This window comes from Ursus arctos, unplaced genomic scaffold (assembly GCF_023065955.2).
Source record: "Ursus arctos isolate Adak ecotype North America unplaced genomic scaffold, UrsArc2.0 scaffold_16, whole genome shotgun sequence".
Lineage (NCBI taxonomy): Eukaryota > Metazoa > Chordata > Mammalia > Carnivora > Ursidae > Ursus > Ursus arctos.
This window is the reverse complement of record NW_026622830.1, coordinates 3,494,933-3,516,256: the sequence shown is the minus strand read 5'-3', so window position 1 is coordinate 3,516,256 and position 21,324 is coordinate 3,494,933. Positions and strand designations below refer to the sequence as shown.

Here is a 21,324-nt window from a genome sequence, read left to right as displayed (position 1 = left end):
TTCATTCTTAGGAGGCTAACACTGCCCTCATTCTGAAACTGAAAGACATTACAAGAAAACTATAGACCTTCTCATGCATAGAATACCAAATTCGTAGGTAAATTTTATAAATCAATTCCAATGATACATAAAAGGATAATGTACCAAAACCAAGTGGGGTTTATCCCAACAACACAAAGTTGGTCTAACATTTGAAAATCAATGGATTTCTATTAAGGAACCAAACAAGAGAAACCATATATAATATCAATAGGTGCAGGAAAAGCATTTCCCCAAATCCAACAGTGTTTGTGATCAAGGAAGTCCCTCGCAGCAAATTAGGAATGAGAATTTCCTCAGTTTGACAGAGGGCACACATGAAAAACTATCACCATAAATACTTCGTGGTGCAAAAAAGGAATGCTTTCCCCCCCAACATCAAAAACCAGGTGAAGACATCTACTCTCATCACTTCTACTCAACATTATACTGAAGGTTCTAGGCAATGCAATAAGGCCAAAAGGTAAGACTGACCATGTGAACTGTTGCCAAGGATGTCAACTGGAGCTCTTATACACCGGTGGTGAGGATGTAAAATGGTAAAACTGCTTGGGACAACCATTTGGAAGTTTCTGACAAAGGTAAACATATATCTATGCTTTGACACAGCCACTACACTCCCCAGTATTTACTGAGGAAAAATAAAAGCATATATATACATATGCATAAAGATAAGTATACATGAATACTCACAGTAGCATTTTATAATAGCTGACAACTGGGAACCTTCCAAATACTCATCAAAAGGTGAATGGATAAACAAATTGAAGTATAACCATACCATGGAATACCACTCAGCAATAAAAAGGAATAAACTATGAATACATGTAATGTGGCTAAGTTAAAAATATATATCTAAATGTATTACTACATAAAAATACACAAATACGTCATATATAAATGTACATATTACATTTGTGTAAAATATGTATATTTATATTAAATATGTATTATATATTTTTACATGTATATTTTATATATTACATATAATACATATAATTATATATATTACATATACTAACATAAATATGCATATACATAGGTAATGTTGAAAGGAAGTACCCAGAAAAAATTGCTATATGTTGTATGATTCTATTTATAGAAACTGAGGAAATGTAAACTTGTCCATGGTAGAGAAAACATCAGTGACTTCCTAGGACTAGATCTTCCTGGGGATAGATCAAAAGGAGCATAAAGAACATTTAGGGGGACTGGATATATTTACTACCTTGAATTGCATAATAGTTTTATGTGTGTTTATACACATGAAGACTCACCAACTTCCTCAACCCGATGGAAGGTCATCTACAAAAAACCTTCAGCTAACATCACGTTCGAGGGTAAACTACTACATGTTCTTCCCTAAGCAAAGATCATGAAGAAGGCAAAGATGACCACGTTTACCAATTCTATTCTATACTATACTAGAAGTTCTAGCTATTGCAGTAAGGCAACGGTAGGAACAAAGGAAGGTGGGGGAGAATAAAGGGAGGAAAAAATAAAGAGAGGGACAGAGGAGAGGTGGGGGAGAGGGACAAAGGAAGGAAGTTCGTTAAGGGCGGGCGTAAGGATCAGAAAGGAAGAAGTAAAACCGCATCTTTATTTGCAGAGACCATAACAGACTCCCTGGAATATCAGGAATCCACGCTACAACTACTAGAATGAAGTAGTGACTTTGGCAAGACTGTAGGATACAAGGTAAGTATTTCAAAATCAATTGTATTTTTGCATATCAGCAGAAAATATCTGGAAAATGAAATTAAAGATCAATTCTATTTATAATCATATCAGGTTAAGATTGAAGACTTGGGAATAAGTTCATCATAGGATGTGTAAGATTTCTACACTAAAAACTACACGGCATTATTGAGAGAAATTAAAGACCTGAATAAATGTAAAGATATACCATGTTTGTAGACTGAAATACTTACCATTGTTACAAAGTTGTTTCTCCCCATATCAAACTACAATTGTAATCATAAACCTAGCAGACTTTTTATTGCAATTGATAACTTCAAAAGACATACGGAAATACATAAGGTCTACAATTTCTAAAACAGCCTTGAAAAAACCAGAATGTTGGAAGACTTACACTCTCTGATTTCAAGACTAACTGTAAATCTACAAAAATTAAAACAGTGTGGTACTACTGGCATAAGGAATGGCAAATAGATCCATGGGATGGAGTACAGCTTCAAGAGATGAGATATGCACTGCTATCAGTCATTTGATTTTCAAATAGGGAATCAGTGAAATCCAGTGGGGAAAGCCTTTTCATCAAATAGTACTGGAAAAACTGCGTGTCCGTATGAGAAAATGAACCACAACTCCTGTATCATACTATAACCAAATGTTAATTTGAGATGGATCATAATCCCAAACATAAAAGCTAAAACCACAAAGTTTTTATAGACAAAAGAACATCTTTGTGACTTGGTTGTAAGCAAAAATTACTTAGGTCACACAAAGCAATAAGCACAATGAAAAAAGTGATCAAGTGGACTTCAAATTTAAAGACTTCTGCTCATGAAAGACACCCCTAAGAAATAAGTAAGGAAGATGCAGATGGGGAGAAGATACACACAGAACATCTATCTATCAAAGGATTGCTACCCACATATGTAAGAACTCAAAAACTTAATTAAAAAAAGACAGCCTAGTAAAAAAAGGACAAAATATTTAAATGGATACTTCACAAAGGAATATATATCAATGGCCACCAAGCAAATGCAAAAGTGCTCAACATTTCTGGTCAAGAGGAATATGCAAATTAAAACGATCACAAGATACCACATCCCCATTGAAATGACTAAACTATATCTTGGTACCAGTCTGCCAAGTTGTAGGACTTTGCCAGCAATGTTAATACAATTCCAGTTATATTAGTGCGGGAGCTAGATGTTTTTGGATCTAATCAAACTAATTGGATAAAAGGCAAGAGCCTTGAACATATTGACAAGAAAGTGATTGGTCACAGGTTTTAGACTAGATAACGAAAAGAAGTTCAGGAAGGAGTTAGGAAATTGGGGTGGGGAAATGTGGGTTCAGCAAATATTGATGATATTGAACTATCAAATTTATGAATGTAAATATATGAAAATGTTGACTTTGTTTTCATTAGTCTATTTTTTCCCCAGAGAGCATGCAACTGCTACTCATGCGATCAGAGTCAAGAGGAGAGTTAAAGAAAACACGTTTAATACCTTCAACACTGTATATTTGTACTTTATCCTCAGGCACAGTCACTGCTTCCCACTGATGATCCTGAAATTTAAAAACAGGTTTGACCATAAATAAATAACTTACTCCTGCTTTAAATCTTCTTTAAACACCAGTTTAAAAACTTAAAAGTTATACAAACAATAAAGTTATTTTTTATTAAGTATCACTAAGTAACACATTTCTTGCTCCATGAATTGTATAATATATTACATGTGTCATATTTAATCTATCCACTTTTATAAAGGAAATACTGGTATGATTTCATAGTATAATGGTATAATTTTTGTTTTTGACCAAAAAAGGAATTACTACCATTAATATTTATTAGAGGATATCCTTTTTAAAAATGTTACCAAATCCTGTCATTTATGCCTTTGAAATAGTGTGAAATCCTATGCATTCCTCAATTCCCACTTGCTGATTAACTGTCCTTAAATTCAAACACTGAATGCATATGAATAATCACTGTATTTTCCCCTTCCCCCTTCCACGGAAATGCTTTCATTGAAAATGTATATAACAGAATAAACTAATACTGAATTCACAAAAAAAGCTACGGGAAAAATTAGATACCATTCCCAAAAGATGAGATCCTAAAACCCTCCACTAATCTTGCGAGGAAAATAGATCCCCTTCTTTTGTTATTTAAGGACAATTCATTTTACAGAAATTCACCTGAATCCTCAATCTCCTCACTAACTCCCTCCACTTCTTTGCCTTACTTGAAACCAGTCCATATGCTGAGGGCACCACTACCATTATGGCATCTCCAGTTAAGGTGCTAACTCTCCCTTACCTCAAAGCCTCAGGGTTGGGAGAAAAGTGTTGCTATCCTCTTCTCTGCCCCAAAGCTTTGAGCAGATTCTTATTTTCTATGTGTAAAAACACTTGCTCCTTTGAGGCACATTCTGGATGGTTGTTAACTTCAAAGTGATGCTTCCTGGTTTATTGCCTTCCTTTTTTTTTTATATTATGGAAAATTTCATAATTTTTATTATTTTTTGTAACTTAAATTCAATTAACATGTAGTGTATTACTAGTTTCAGAGGTAGAGTTCAGTGATTCATCAGTCTTCCATAACACCCAGTGCTTGTGACATCACGTGCCCTCCTTATAGTCCATCACCCAGTTACCCCATCCCTCCACCCGCCACCTCCCCTCTAGCAACCCTCAGTTTGTTTTCTATAATTAAGAGTCTCTAATGGTTTGTCTTCCTCTCTGATTTCATCTTTTTTTTCATTTTTCCCTCTCTTCCCCTATGATCGTCTTTGTTTCTTAAATTCCACATATGTGAGATCATATGATTGTCTTCCTTTGATTGACTTATTTCGCTTAGCATAATACCCTATAGCTCCAACCACGTTGTTGCAAATGGCAAGATTTCATTTTCTGATAGCTGAGTATTCCATTGTGTGTGCATGCGTGTGTGTGTGTGTGTGTGTGTGTGTGTACACACATATACCACATCTTTATCCATTCATCTGTCAATGGACATCTGGGCTCTTTCCATAGTTTGGCTATTGCGGACATTGCTGCTATGAACACTGGGGTGAAGGTACCTCTTAGAATCACTACCTTTGTATCTTTGGGGTAAATACCACTAGTGAAATTGCTGGGTCGTAGGGTAGCTCTATTTTTAACTTCTTGAGGAACCTCCATACTGTTTTCCAGAGTGGCTGCACCAGCTTGCATTCCTACCAACAGTGTAAGAGAGTTCCCCTTTCTCTGCATCCTTGCCAACATCTGTTGTTCCCTGACTTATTAATTTTAGCCATTCTGACTGATGTGAGGTGGTATCTCATTGTGGTTTTGATTTGTATTTCCCTGATGCCAAGTGATGTGGAGCATTTTTTTTCACGTGTCTGTTGGCCATTTGCATGTTTTCTTTGGAGAAATGTCTGTTCATGTCTTCTGCCCATTTCTTGACTCTATTATTTGTTCTTCAGATGTTGAGTTTGATAAGTCCTTTACAGATTTTGGATACTAGCCCTTTATCTGATAAGACATTTGCAAATATCTTCTCCCATTCTATAGGTTCTCTTTTGGTTTTGTTGACTGTTTCCTTTGCTGTGCAAAAGCTTTTTATCTTGATGAAACCCCAGTAATTCATTTTTGCCTGTTTCACTTGCCTTTGGAGACGTGTCTAGCAAGAAGTTTCTGTGGCCAAGTTGAAGAGGTTGCTGCCTGTGTCCTCCTCTAGGATTTTGATGGATTCCTATCTCACATTTAGGTCTTTCATCATTTTGAGTTTATTTTTGTGCATTGTGTAAGAAAATGGTCCAGTTTTGTTCTTCTGCATGTGACTCTCCAATTTTCCCAACACCCTTTGTTGAAGAGACTATCCTTTTTCCATTAGATATTCTTTCCTGCTTTGTTGAAGATTAGTTGACCATAGAGTTGAGGGTCCATTTGTGGGTTCTCTATTCTGTTCCATTGATCTATGTGTCTGTTTTTGTGCCAGTACCATGCTGTCTTGATGATTACAGCTTTGTAATAGAGTTTGAAGTCCGGAATTGTGAAGCCATCAGCTTTGGTTTTCTTTTTCAACATTCTTTTGGCTATTCAGGGTCTTTTCTGGTTCCACACAAATTTTAGGATTATTTGTTCCAGCTCTGTTAAGAGTGTTGATGGTATGTTCATAGGGATTGCACTGAATGAACAGACTGTTCTGGGTAGCAAAGACATTTTAACAATATTTGTTCTTCCAATCCATGAGCATGGAAAATGTTTTTCGATTTCTTTGTGTTTTCTTCAATTTCTTTTATGAGCATCCTATAGTTTTCAGAGTCAGATCCTTCACCTCTTTGGTTAGGTTTATTCCTAGGTATCTCATGGTTTTGGGTGCAATTGTAAATGGGATTGGCTCCTTAATTTCTTTCTTCTGTCTCAGTGTATAGAAATACAACTGCTATCTGTGCATTGATTTTATATACCACTACTTTGCTGAAGTCCTACATGAGTTAAAGCAATTCTGGGGTGAAGTCTTTTGGGTTTTCCACATAGAGTATCACATCATCTGCAAACAGTGAGAGTCTAACTTCTTTTTTGCCGATTCAGATGACTTTTATTTCTTGTTATCTGATTGCTGAGGCTAGGACTTCTAGTACTATGTTGAACAACAGTGGTGATAGTGGACATCCCTGTCCTGTTCCTGACTTTAGGGGAAAAGCTCTCAAGTTTTCCCCATTGAGAATGATATTCACAGTGGGCTTTTCATAAATGGCTTTTATGATATTGAGGTATATTCCCTCTATCCCTACACTATGGGGAGTTTTAATCAAGAAAGAATGCTGTATTTTGTCAAATCTTTTTTTCTGCATTTACTGAGAGGATCATATGGTTGGGAGGCAACTTTAAACATTAGATTGAGTTACCAGAGAATATCTGTATAAAGAAGCAATATTTAGGGGCGCCTGGGTGGCACAGCAGTTAAGCGTCTGCCTTCGGCTCAGGGCGTGATCCTGGCATCATGGGATCGAGCCCCACATCAGGCTCCTCTGCTACGAGCCTGCTTCTTCCTCTCCCACTCCCCCTGCTTGTGTTCCCTCTCTCGCTGGCTGTCTCTCTGTCAAATAAATAAATAAAATCTTTAAAAAAAAAAAAAAGAAGCAATATTTATACTGAACTCTAAATGGAAAGAAACTGAGATGCAAAGATGTGGAAGTTTCTGGGCAGAAGAACCAGCAAATAGAAAGATCTGAAATGGGCAAGATCTTTGTTAAATAGAAAAAAAAAAAAAAGAATGTGGCTGGAACATAGTAAGCACAGAGAATGGTCTGAGATGTCAGAGAGATAGCCAGGGGCCAGATCACAAAGACCCTCATACACAATGTTAAAGAGACAAAAGAAGGGTTTTTAAGCAGCCACTACATGGAGAATGGCTTTTAGGAAAGTCAGAGAATACAGTGAGAATGTACTGCTATAGAAATCCAGGAAAGAAAGGACTGTAAATATGTGTTTTGAAGGAATCCCCCTGCATTTCTAGGTTAGTTTCTAGCACATGGCAGGCATTTAACATTTATAAATGCATTTTATACTATCCCTACCATATATCATACTATAATTGCTTATTTTCTTGTTGGAATCACCCATTAGACCAAACTGAGTGAAGGCAGGAACTACATCGATCCTATTCTATCCTCTTCTCCCAAAATTAGAGTCCATTTCTAAAGAAAACCCAGTTAAAAAATATTCCTACAAATCCTGCTAGAATAAATACACCAATAAAAACTGTCAGTGATCCTGAGAAGAAGTGCTAATATTTGGAACTCGATTTTAATTAAGCATTCTATGAAGGTGCTCTAAAATAAAAAGAATTGACAGTACGTGGAAATCCTCAGGGGCATTTGCTTAATGTCTGTCTATAGTTTACCTGGAACAAAAAGCAGGATTTTACAAGAGACAGACTAAAAAGACTAAATCCTCATTAAAATATCAGCAACCACAATGAGATAAGTAAATGCAGATCAACTCTTACTTGGATTTTTACAAAGTGACTATACATCCAGACTAAAAGTATGCCCATGGACCAAATATTAAGTGGTAGCTATTTGGAAACAATGGCTCAAGAATTCTCCTCAGGTTAAAGAGAAGTCAGTAGAAAATATACCATCTGGTTGGAAGGTTTAAATATAGCTACAATATAGCACATAAAGAAATAAATCATTTCCAAATACTACCGTAAGAATCAATATCTCGCTATTTTCAAACAGAAGATTTTATGAATGGATAAGACCACTTGTCAGTATTTGTTAGAATATTTTTGAGTGCCTCTATATTTGAATGTTATCTTTTCTAGATTCCAGTTCATATGTTCATATGAATGTTAAATGTTATGTCATTAACGTGTAATTTATTTCTGAAAAATATTAGGTTAAAAAACTAGTATTAAAATCTAACATTAATTTTTCTGTTGCAATAAAATATCAGAAATAATCTTCACTTTGAATTAACTGAATGGGTTACCATGCTAATCAAAACTACAAGGTTAATATTGAAATCTATTAAAATAGCTGGAAAAATAAACATACAAAAATCCATGTTCTTAAATTAATACATTTAATACATACACATATACAAACATACAATAGTAGATGGAATAAAGCTTACATCATTATCTCCAGCAATGTAGAATGATAAAGTCTGGCTCCCAAGATTAAAATCTATCCAAAATTCCTCAAGTTTTTCATCTGAAGGTATTTGCAACTAATAAACATAAAAAAATTATTATATACTATGATTTTAAAAGTGACAACAGAAAATTATGACTATATTATACTCATGGTTGAGGGTTTTTTGTTTGTTTGTTTGTTTGTTTAAAGAAAAGAGGACAGCCAGAAGGTGAGGTAAGAGAAAGAGCAGATGAGTATTTAAATCAATTTAGAAACAATCAAAAGAAATGCTGCTTTAATACCTTACACAGAAATTAGCTAGCTCCAAAAAAATCACAAATATTCCAAGTAAAAAAAAAAAGATTGAAAATATTAGTTTGAACATATTAATGAATGGTAAATCAATAATGGGCTTGACTTAAAGGAAAAAAAAATTGAAGCGCAGCCTTTATATTTCAGTTATCCTTGGCTACAAATATGTCACTTCATAAAATGGCTCTTAGACACAGAATACTAGACCAGCTATATTTATGATCAAGTTATGACTATTTTTAACATTCTTGTCAACTTGTAACCTGTAACTCACTAGACCATGTATCAAAGTTCATCCAATAACTAAAACATGTTAAATTTAAAACTTACCTCATATTTACCAAGAAATGCTGATAAACAAGGAAACGTAAAGACCCTGAAATAAAAAGTATGTTGTGTTAAAAAAATGTTAATAAGCCTTCACGTTATACGCAACTAATGAATCATCGAACTTTACATCAAAAACCCGGGATGTACTGTATGGTGACTAACATAATAAAAAAATATTATTATAATAAAAAAATAAGCCTTCACACTATAATCTTGACTCACCATAGAAATCATGTCTAGGATCAAAAGGAAATCAGGTTGTGGTCCTAATGATTTAAATAAAATCATATCTCCTTCTAAACTAAAATAAGAGTTTAATGGAAATTTGTTTCTTTGGAAAAGTGTATTATTTTGAGGATACTACTCAACCTCCCATTCTGACTACAGTGACTATATCCATTTACTTTTTATGCTATTGACTAGGAGTAGAAATTCCTAATTTAGCTTATATTATTAAGATAGTGGACGCTCCCATAGGATTTACATGGGAAAAGAAGAGTAGAAGTGAATAATACAGCTAATAAAAATGACTGAATTCGCCAAATGCTTCCTTGGTCAGATACTTTTTATTATAAGTACTTAACATATAATCATCTCATTTAATTTCTACAACAAACATATAAGGTAGGTATCATTAGTATTCTTATTTTACAGCTAAGGAAACTGATGCAAGTAAGTTTAATAATTTGCCCAACATTAGAAGAGGGGAACCTATGATTCAAATCCAAATAACATGATTCCCTGCACTCAACCCTCATTCTGTCTTTGTTTCCTTAGTAAGTAAAGTAAACTTATTCATCCAATAAAGGTGTCCTGAGCATCTATAATATGGTGCCAGGCAATGAACTGCAAATACTGCTCGTTACTATCCAAAGTGATAATTACCTTTCATTCATGCCCATTCCTGAAATTAAATAACCTCAGAAAGAGGTAGAGTGCATTAATTATAAAAAAAGATAAATTTGTTTGCTATATGTTTTTATTCCAGTATGTGGATGAAGGAAGTAGCTCAAGGTATACTTATACTAGATTTTTATATTCCTAAAACACTAAATTTATGATAAGGTATATGTAATTCTGAAATACAATAAACTAATTTTATTAATACTAAATAAAAATGCATGTTTCCTCTAAAAAGACAAAATAAGACCAGTGGGAGATGGTCTCAGTGTACCAGCGCAGTAACTTATTACATGGTGTTACAATAAGACATTATTTTATCCCCGTGCATTTTACATCCCAAAGACCACATAAATTTTAAAAGTTCAACACTGTGTGCTCCCTCTTGAGCTAGTTCCTTATCAGTAAATGGTTGAATACTGTATTAAGTTTACCTCCTCTTGTCTCCAAGCATGCCATTTACAAGGTTGAGAAATACTCTGCAATCCTAATTTTAAAAAAAGAGACTTTTAAAAAGCATAGTAATAAAAAAAAAAAAGCCTGTCGTTAATTTGTTATTTTTATACTACTTACTGTTTCAAATTCAGAGTCTTTAATTCCTTTAAATGCATTAGCAATAAAATCCATTGAAAACCACTGACATGCCAGTTCTTGTCTTTGTTTTTCTGTAGTCATTCTGCACAGTGCTTCTACGATACCTACTTGTAAGTCATAATCTTGAAAAAAATTGTTAATGTATTATTGGAAATTATGAAAAATAAGTTTATAAAAGTCATTGTTTATAAGGAATTAGAACAAGCAAGAGAAAGGAACATATTAGTGTCATTCACTCATCTTTTGCCATTTTGTTCATATGGATTAAGACAGATCTTATCAGTACAGAAATGAATACAGCCCAAATAACAAGTTTACTAATGGAAGAAAGGAGTAAAACTTCTTTTTTTTTAAAAGGATATTTGAAAGAAACTCCTAAATAGTCAAAGACTCTGTCATTTCATTATTAGGGATGTGAATTGCTAAATAACTCATACGATAGCCTATAAATCACAGAAGCTTTTACTGTCGTATTACGGTTATAGTTATTCCAAAGTACTTTAACCAGTGGTTTGTTCTGTACGTCAATCACTACAAAATTTTCTCATATGAAACTTAGAAAAGATTGAGTTCTTTTAATAAACACGTTCTTTAAAAACAAATCTCTACGTCCCCAAAATATTAAACCTACTAATTCATAAAACATCATTTGAGGAATTTCTTAGGAAAAGTAATTCAAATATGTTAGAAAATTAAGTTATTATTCATAAATCCTCCATTAGGTAAGATTTATATTTGAAGACTCCTATTGTCATGTTTAGTTATTATTTTAGTGTCACAGATACAGATCATTTAATCACCTATTAGTCATTAAAGATTGCTTGATTGTACATAGTTTATAATTCCCTCACATAATCTCACTACATTACAATGTTAATATTATTTTGACTAAATAGGTATTATATTCTATTAATAAATTTGGAATAATTTCAAATACAACATTTTGAAAAAGGATACTTACCTCCGGCATCTAAAATCCTTTCTCCCATACTACTCCTGTAAATCAAAATAACAGATTACATACTAAACTAGTACCAATTAAAAAGCCCACATATTGGGGGAAAAAAACTTCACTAAAATTTACAATTGGCTAGTATCACAGACTTATGCAGAAAATATAGCCATAAACTGATTTAGAAATCTACAACAGTTTATCAGTTTTAATTATTAATGCAACTAATGGTTGTCTCACAGCCTTATAAAATATCCTTTAAATTCTTGACCTGAACCACTAATTAAAGCAATATAGTACAAATTATTACATGAGAATTAACATTTCTTGGTTAGAGAGTATTTTCCTGGCATCTTGAGGCATTTTGTCAAGCATAGCATTCATTTTTTTCAGAGTCTAGAAAAGAAAAAAAGATAATCCATTATATATTCAGTGGAACATTAAGTACTTACAGAAATATTCTAGGTATACAAACTTAGAAGCCTATTTTTTTTTAAGCACAGCACTTTATGCAGGAATGATGGAGAAGGGTGGAGGAAAGAATATAAAGTATAAAATGGTGAATACAAAAAAAAAAAAAAAACACCATGAAACAAAGGATATCAAGAACAAAACATACCATGATTCCAGTTACACTCTTTGCAATAAGACATATGTTTATTACTCATAAGAACTAAACAAGCAAAAACTATTACCTGATTTATATTTGTTCTTATGGTTATATATGTACACACATACATATACTAATACAGGTTATTTTTAGCACTTAAATACTGAGAACTCCTAATATCTGGATGGTATAATTTATTTTCATACGAGCTATATGCATACATAACCACAGATGGCTATGAAGTTTCAGTAAATATTTGGGTAACATTTATTCATCACGTCAGGCAATGAATTAAGACAACAGAAATACACTACACAATTAATTTACTACCAAGAAAAAATAATTATTCATTTTGTTGAATTGCTACTAAATTTGCTTCACTCTCTCATTTTTAGGTTTTTTTTAAAAAAATCTAACGATGACTTTACCTCCTGCTGAATACAAATATTCACTCTTGAGTCAATAACCAGGACACAGATTCGAGGCACGAAACTTTCCACTACTTGCCTTTTACCTGAAAGTGTTAAATCATTAATAAATGTGTATTTTAAATTCTTTTAAACGGCAATCTTTTCTTATATGAGTTAATGAAAGAATGTACTAGTTCAGAGAAGGCCCACTGACTGTCTTGGGCAACAGGAAACATGAAATCCAGTCCTAGTTCTCCCATTAACTAGATACGTGGCTTTGAAAAAACACTTCAATAGATTTGACTCACCTTAACTCTGGCAAAGACATAATTTCAGATTCAGCTTCTCCTTTCAGTCCCAAGGTAGCAGGACTTTTTTCAGGTGAAATAAATATAGTTCAAAAGTGGAAATTTCTATCGTGAAGTTCTTATGAAAACTGGCCTCATTAATTTAGTCATATATCGAAAGTTCCATGACAGCCATGAACACTTCTCAATATAAAGATCTAAATATCTTGAGTTTTCTAAAGTTAACCCTATTCTCAAAGAACAAGGCTTTATCAATACTAAATACATTCAGAAGAATTTGCCACATGCCATTTCATAACGCAAATTAAAAATAGTTTTAAATAATAGCAATACAACAGAAAATATACGACTTTCCAAAGTGACTACACTGAAGGTAAAAAGGAATAAAATCACTCAATTAGGTAAAAGGATGTAATTATTTACTTAAAAAAAAACACTTGGATTACTTCATATTCACTGGTGCTTTAGGGCTGTTTTCTTCCCTAAAAACTTAAGAATTTAGGCTAGATTATATGTCAACTGTAAAGCAATCAATGAAAAGGTAGCATTAACTACTATTGAAGTAAATGCAATTAAGCTTTTGAAACTTTTTGGCTTTGAAGGTAAATTGTTCCTTTCACCAGCCTCAATGACCAATCCTAGGTAATTCTTCTTCAACCAATAGAGATAAAATAATTTGTTGGACCGCTTGCTTGGCATAAAACAATGGCCATTCGCAAGTGAGGATGAGTTGTTATGTGTTCTACATACTCAAAGTTCTATCCCATTAGATAAGAGTTGGCAAATTATGGCCCACAAACCAAATCCACCCCACTGCCCATTTTGTATGGTTTTATTATTCATCAGTAGGTATTCTACGGAAATATCTGAGTCACTGAAGCAGGAGTATCAAAGTGAATTTCATTCTATTCTCATGAACTAAGCCAATGTCAAGTACCACTGAATGGCTTCAGTAATTAGCATGGGCCACAGAGTTAATGTTTCTTAATGAATTCAACCCAAAATTACAAGGCAAGAATTGTTCTTATATTAGAAACTTGTACTTCACTAAAGTCCTTTCAATGAAAGCAAGGTTATCTGAATCACAAGTACTGCCAAACTTTTATACATTTCCCAGGCTGTCAAAAATTAAAACAAGGAGTGACAACTCCATTCCCACACATATTTATAGGAGTACATTTTTTCTAAGCTCCAATTACAGGTCCTGCAGCATTTCTGGACACTGATGAAGTACAAAGGAAATTCCCATATTTCAAAATTTATTTAAATGTTCAGCTGAGGGGCTTCCACCTAGCCTTCAGATGAAAGTGATTCATTTGCAACGCAATGACATTCTAAAAGGCAAATATTAAGAATCTAATATAATTCCATAAATGCTTTCCAAGTGATGAACATGCTCAATTAAAAGTCATGCTCATGAACTGATATCAGTATTTGGCATTATCTGCATGAAAAGACATTTTCTAACGCAATTTACATAAAATCTCATTACAGATAAGCATAAAAAATGAACATTTGCAATCAATTCTGATAAGAGCAAACACTAACTCTGAGCCTTAATTAAGTGAAATGTCATCCCCTCAAAAGAGTGTTATTCTCATTAGTTGACCTATATTACAAAAACACTGTACGTATCTTGAATTGTATCAGTAAGATATCTGTGGGAATCTGTTCTCTTTCTTGTTATATAAGTACCTATATAATATCGTTGATTTCTTTTGCTTAGCCAATTATGAAGCTTAAAATGTTTACTATCTGGCCCTTTACAGAAAAAGGTTGTTGATCCCTAAATTAAATAGATTCCTAATATTAGGACAATACTCTGAGGATTGCAAAATTATACTAAAACCCTAATAGCAAGTTATTGTTTTAAAAGAAATAAAATGTTTATTATACCTTCATCATTGATGTCATGTATAACCTGAAAAAAAGTGAATATTTAATTTATAATTTATTATCTTATATTATAAACCATTATATTGTATTGATATAGTAGTAAATATTAAAATAGTATTAAAGTGACAGATCACATTTGAATTCACCATGTAATTATTTAACTTTTATTTATTAACTATTTAATTGTATTAATCAGAATAAGTGCTTTATACAATCTGAACAGACAAATCCAATCAAGTCACTAATCAATCTGTTAGGAACTTTTAGGCTCTGGACATACAGAACACAAATTCTATTTTAAATAAACACATGCTTGTAAGATTGGTTAATCAATGTGACTTTACCATCAAAAGATCAAATAAGTCTTCTATCATATTTATAACTGCCTCATCTTTTGAATTTCCTCGACTGAGAATGATCTCCTTTGATTTTTCAAACCAGGCAACCATGTAAAAAAAGAAATGTATACATTAGTTACTTTGAATTAAATTTTAATAATTTAAGAATATACTTATCTTGCATAAACAGTAAACCTAGGAATAAAGAAACATAAAAATAAAAATTCCGGTATTGTATGAAAAGAAGTTTTATGTTTTTAAACATCTTTGTTGTTTTCATTTTTTGATAACTCACTATATTTTACCAGTTTAGATGGGAATGGATGAACTAATCCTAATTCTAGGCAGAAGAACTTGATTTCCCCTTTCAAATTCCTAGTTCAGGTACATTCATTAGTAGATGAAAATAAATTATCATCATAAATTAGATTATTTTGGCATTATTACTATTTGAAAAGTTTTGGTGTTATTTTACTTTAATTAATTCACGTATTTGAGAATATACTACTTCCCAGGTACTATTCTCAGAGCTAGGTATACAGAAATAAATAAAACAAATAAAAATCAATATCCCACATTTTAACATGGGAAATAGATAATAAACGATACAAAAAGAAAAACAAATTAGACAGTAAATAGATAAAATAAAATAAGTAAAAGCCTCAGGGAGTCTTGTGGCCTTAAATTCACATGATCATCAAGGAGCCTGGTGTATAGGGTGTCCTTTTGATCTCCATCTTTGCAACATATAGCTCAGGTTACAAAAATATTTATTTTACCTAAAGTTTTATGTAAACTTCCCCAAATTTATTTTTCAACTGTTTGAACATTTTATTAGAAAACACACCTTGAATCCTATTTCCCCTCACATAAATATTACATATTCCATACTTATCTTTTGGACCAGTCCTTGTTTTATCATAGCTGTAAGTCCACCTTGCCCCAATATAGTGATATTTTTGCCACATCTTCCAAAAGAAACCAAAATGGTTGAAACTGCTTGGATATCCTTTTTATTAAGCTCCTAAAACAAAAAGTATACATTTAAACATCTGTAAATTTAAAATAGTGTGGAGCTGGCACTGTGCTAGGAGCTTTGTAATCCTCACAAATCCTCAAAGTTAGCTACTACCATCATCTCCATATTGCAAAGTACAGAAGCGTGGTTTAGAGAAGCAAGGCCTAAAGCCACCTAGCCCGTGAATAACAAACCCAGCACAAAAAATGCAGATCTGTATAAATTCAAGAAACTTTAGACTATGATACAATGAATCAGTTCCCTCCCATTCTAAAAAGCTCTACATATTTAACTAATGGAAATAAGAAATTTTTACTCAATCTTGTAGATTCATAACAAATTTTAGGTACTGGGGGAGACTGTCAATAATTACTTTTTCTCCTGTATAAAAATGCCTTACATATAATAAATCAAGTCCAGGAGTTTGGATAATTTTGGTTTTATTTTTGAAAGCACCAAGCACTGTCCCCATAACATGAAGAATATGCTGATAGGTTTTTTAGAAAAGTTTTTCAAACTTCAAACAGGTAAACTATTTTTCCTCAGTTTAGGTAACAATAATGGTAATGCTATGTAAACACAGCTTTTTGTATGTTATATTTTGAGAAGAGTAGTCTAATATGTTATTCGGGACTATTCCGTTTTTTTAAAAGATGAGCACTTATTTATATAATTAAAAGTATGCCAAAGCCTTTTTATTCATTTTTTTCCAATGGAGTATTTCTTCTAGAAAGAGTGCAATCCCAGCCGCACTTGGCGCCGGGAAGCAGTAGCCACCTGCACTGGGGAGCAAGCGGGACTCGTGGACTGGCACCACGAGAGAGCGGACTGAGACCGTGAGCCCGGGAATGCACGTGACCGTAGCGCTCACGTGAACCAGACTAAAACTGGGAGCTCGGGAGCACGCGCGTCCAAACTAAAAACCGGAGCTCTGGAGCGCACACTTGAACCAGACTGAAACCAGGAGCTTGGGAGTGCTTGCGCAACCAGACCTTAAACCGGAGCTCCAGAGCGCCTGCGAACCACACTGAAGCAGAGAGCTCGGAAGGGCGCGCGGGAACCGGGGGCGCTGCTGGTACTGGAAACACAAAGGACAGAGACCTGCGGGCCCTGGAAGTGAGGGCTGGGACACAGGCTGTGGGTCGCACAATGCGGGACGTTGCAGGGTTTTCGGCAGCACCGACAGAAACAGAGGTAAAAAGGCCAGGAGAGCTCAGTGGAGAGCGGACTGCAATCTCTCTGTTCTGAGACAGAGGCTGGGATACGGCCACTACTGCTCTCTCAGAAGAGCCACAGAAAACTGCCAGGGAAAGCCACCAGAGAACAAAAGCCCAGAAATACCGGTTTGCATTGTGCCCATCACCATCCCCCCTCGCAGGGGACAGGGAGACTCTACCCAAACAGGGTTGCCTGAATATCAGCGCGGCAGGCCCCTCCCCCAGAAGACAGGCTGAAAAATCAAGAAGCCCACATCCCTAAGGTCCCTATAAAACAAGTGCATACTGCCTGGGTCCCAGTCAATAATTTGGGCTCTGGGCAACCCTGCAACCTCTCCTTATCAGAATGAGAAGGAGAAATCCCCCCCAAGCAAAGAAAAGACAATGAGTCTGTGGCCTCTGCCACAGAACTGATGGATATGGATATAACCAAATTGTCAGAAATGGAGTTCAGAGTAACAATGGTCAAGATGATGTGTAGACTTGAAAAAAATATTAATGAAAATATTAACGAGAGTATAGAATCTCTAAGGGCGGAAATGAGAGCGAATCTGGCAGAAATTAAAAATGCTATGAATCAAATGCAGTCAAAACTAGAGGCTCTGACGGCCAGGGTAAATGAGGCAGAAGGATGAATTAGTGAACTGGAGGATGGGATGGTAGAAGAGAAAGTTAAAACAGAAACTTGGCTCAAAAAGATCCAATTCATGAATGTAGATTACGGGAGATTACTGACTCAATGAAACGTTCCAATGTCAGAATCATTGGCATCCCCGAGGGGGTGGAGAAAGTGAGAGGTCTAGAAGAGATATTTGAGCAAATTGTAGCTGAAAACTTCCCTAATCTAGCAAAGGAAACAAGCATTAGTGTCCAAGAGGCAGAGAGGACCCCTCCCACGGTCAATCACGACAAATCTACGTCATGTCATAGTGCATTTCGCAAGTATTAGATCCAAGGATACAGTATGAAAGCAGCCAGGGTGAAGAAATTTCTCACGTACAGAGGCAAAAATATCAGAATAACGCCAGACCTGTCTACACAGACCTGGAATGAGAGGAAGGGTTGACAGAATATTTTTAAAGCTCTATCCGAGAAAAACATGCAGCCAAGGATCCTTTATCCTAGCAAGGCTGTCATTCAGAACTGATGGAGAGATAAGGACCTTCTAGGATCGGCAGAAACTGACCAAATTCGTAACCACGAAACCAGCCCTATAGGAGATATTAAAGGGGGGGGTTCTATAAAGGTTAAAAGGCCCCAAGAATGATACAGAACAGAAATTTACAATCTATAGAAACAAAGACTTTACAGGCAACATGACATCATTAAAATCATCTCTCTCAATAATCATGCTTAATGTGAATGGCCTAAATGCTCCCATAAAACGCCACAGGGTTGCAGATTGGATAAAAAGACATGACCCATCCGTTTGCTGTCTACAAGAGACTCATCTTGAACCTAAAGATACATCCAGACTGAATGTGAAGGAATGGAAAACCATTTTTCATGCCAATGGACCTCAAAAGAAAGCTGGGGTAGCAATTCTCATATCAGACAGATTAGATTCTAAACTAAAGACTGTAGTTAGAGATACAGAAGGACACTATATTCTTCTTAAAGGATGTATCCAACAAGTGGATATGACAATTATAAATATCTATGCCCCCAACAGGGGAGCAGCAAGATACACAAGCCAACTCTTAACCAGAATAAAGAGACATATAGATAAAAATACGTTAATAGTAGGGTACCTCAACACTCCACTATCAGCAACAGACAGATCACCTAAGCAGAAAATCAACAAAGAAACAAGAGCTTTGAATGACATACTAGACCAGTTGCACCTCACAGATTATATACAGAACACTACACTCCAGAACAACAGAATACGCATTCTTTTCAAATGCTCATGGAACTTTCTCCAGAATAGACCATATACTGGGTCACAAAAGACTGAAATTATTCCCTTCATATTCTCAGACCACAATGATTTGAAATTGGAACTCAATCACAAGGAAAAATTTGGAAGAAACTCAAACACTTGGAAACTAAGAACCATCCTGCTCAAGAATGACTGGGTAAACCAGGAAATTAAAAATCAACTTAAACAATTTATGAAGACCAACGAGAATGAAAACACAATGGTCCAAAACCTATGGGACACTGCAAAGGCAGTCCTAAGGGGAAAATACATAGCCATCCAAACCTCACTCAAAAGAATAGAAAAATCCAAAATGCAGTTTTTATATTCTCACCTCAAGAAGCTGGAGCAGGAACAGAAGAACAGGCCTAACACATGCATGAGAAAGCAGCTGATCAAGATTAGAGCAGAGATCAATGAATTAGAAACCAGGAGCACAGTAGAGCAGATCAACAGAACTAGAAGCTGGTTCTTTGAAAGAATAAATAAGATCGATCAGCCACTGGCAAGACTTATTCAAAAGAATAGAGAAAGGACCTAAATTAATAAAATCATGAATGAAAGGGGAGAGGTCACAACAAACATCAATGAAATAGGAAGGATCATTAGAAACTTTTATCAACAGCTTTATGCCAATAAATTAAACAACCTGGAAGAAATGGATGCCTTCCTGGAAACCTATAAACTACCAAGACTGAAACAGGAAGAAATTGATTTTTTTTTTAAGATTTATTTATTTATTTATTTATTTATTAGAGACAGCCAGCGAGAGAGGGAACACAAGCAGGGGGAGTGGGAGAGGAAGAAGCAGGCTCCTAGTGGAGGAGCCTGATGTGGGGCTCGATCCTGAAACGCCAGGATCACGCCCTGAGCCGAAGGCAGACGCCCAACAACTGCGCCACCCAGGTGCCCCGAAAGAAATTGATTTTTTAAACAGACCAATTAATCATGAAGAGATTGAAGCAGTGATCAAAAACCTCCCAAAAAACAAGAGTCCAGGGCTTGACGCACTCCCCGGGGAATTCTACCAAACATTCAAAGAAGAAATAGTACCTATTCTCCTGAAGCTGTTTCAAAAAATAGAAGGAAAACTACCAAACTCATTCTATGAGGCCAGTATTACCCTGATCCCCAAACCAGGCAAAGACCCCATCAAAAAGGAGAATTACAGACCGATATCTCTGATGAATATGGATGCCAAAATTCTCAACAAAATCTAGCTAATAGGATCCAACAGTACATTGAAAGGATTATCCATCATGACCAAGTGGGATTCATCCCTGGGACACAAGGGTGGTTCAAGATTCACAAATCGATCAGTGTGATAGATCATATCAATAAGAAAAGAGTCAAGAACCATATGATCCTCTCAATTAATGCAGAAAAAGCATTTGACAAAATACAGCATCCTTTCCTGATTAAAACCCTTCAGAGTGTAGGGAAAGAGGGTACATTCTTCAATTTCATAAAAACCATCTACGAAAAACCTACAGCAAATATCATTCTCAATGGGGAAAAGCTGGAAGCCTTTCCCTTAAGATCAGGAACATGACAAGGATGCCCACTCTCGCCATTATTATTCAACATAGTACTAGAAGTCCTTGCAACAGCAATCAGACAACAAAAAGGGATAAAATGTATCCAAGTCGGCAAAGAAGTCAAACTGTCTCTCTTCGCAGATGACATGATACTCTATATGGAAAACCCAAAAGAATCCACCCCCGAACTACTAGAAGTTAAAGAGCAATTCAGTAATGGGGCGGGATACAAAAAAAAAAAAAAAAAAAAAAAAAAAATCAATGCTCAGAAATCAGTTGCATTTCTATACACGAACAATGAGATTAAAGAAAGAGAAATTAGGGAATCCATTCCATTTACAATAGCACCAAAAATCATATGTTATCTCGGAATTAACTTAACCAGAGACATAAAGGATCTATATTCTAGAAACTACAAATCACTCTTGAAAGACATTGAAGAAGACACAAAAAGATGGAAAAATATTCCATGCTCATGGATAGGAAGAATTAACATAGTTAAAATGTCCATGCTACCCAGAGCAATCTATTCTTTCAATGCCATCCCGATCAAAATACCAATGACATTTTTCAAAGAGCTGGAACAAACAGCCCTTAAATTTGTGTGG

At 34.9% G+C, this 21,324-nt stretch overlaps 1 protein-coding gene across 1 annotated transcript in view; it reads right to left on the bottom strand.

Moving 5' to 3' along the window:
* Positions 1-15,166, bottom strand: part of SYCP2 (synaptonemal complex protein 2) — a 57,781-nt gene extending 42,615 nt beyond the window's left edge. Inside the window, exons 1-10 of the mRNA XM_057312451.1 lie at positions 15,029-15,166; positions 14,685-14,709; positions 12,499-12,584; positions 11,771-11,856; positions 11,470-11,504; positions 10,488-10,630; positions 10,349-10,401; positions 9,015-9,060; positions 8,371-8,466; positions 3,243-3,303 (exon numbers count right to left, since the gene is read on the bottom strand). Of these exons, the coding sequence (XP_057168434.1) occupies positions 3,243-3,303; positions 8,371-8,466; positions 9,015-9,060; positions 10,349-10,401; positions 10,488-10,630; positions 11,470-11,504; positions 11,771-11,856; positions 12,499-12,584; positions 14,685-14,709; positions 15,029-15,133 (736 nt within the window). The 5' untranslated portion in view covers positions 15,134-15,166. The remainder of the gene's footprint in view (positions 1-3,242; positions 3,304-8,370; positions 8,467-9,014; positions 9,061-10,348; positions 10,402-10,487; positions 10,631-11,469; positions 11,505-11,770; positions 11,857-12,498; positions 12,585-14,684; positions 14,710-15,028) is intronic.
* Between the last annotated feature and the right edge of the window lie 6,158 nt (positions 15,167-21,324).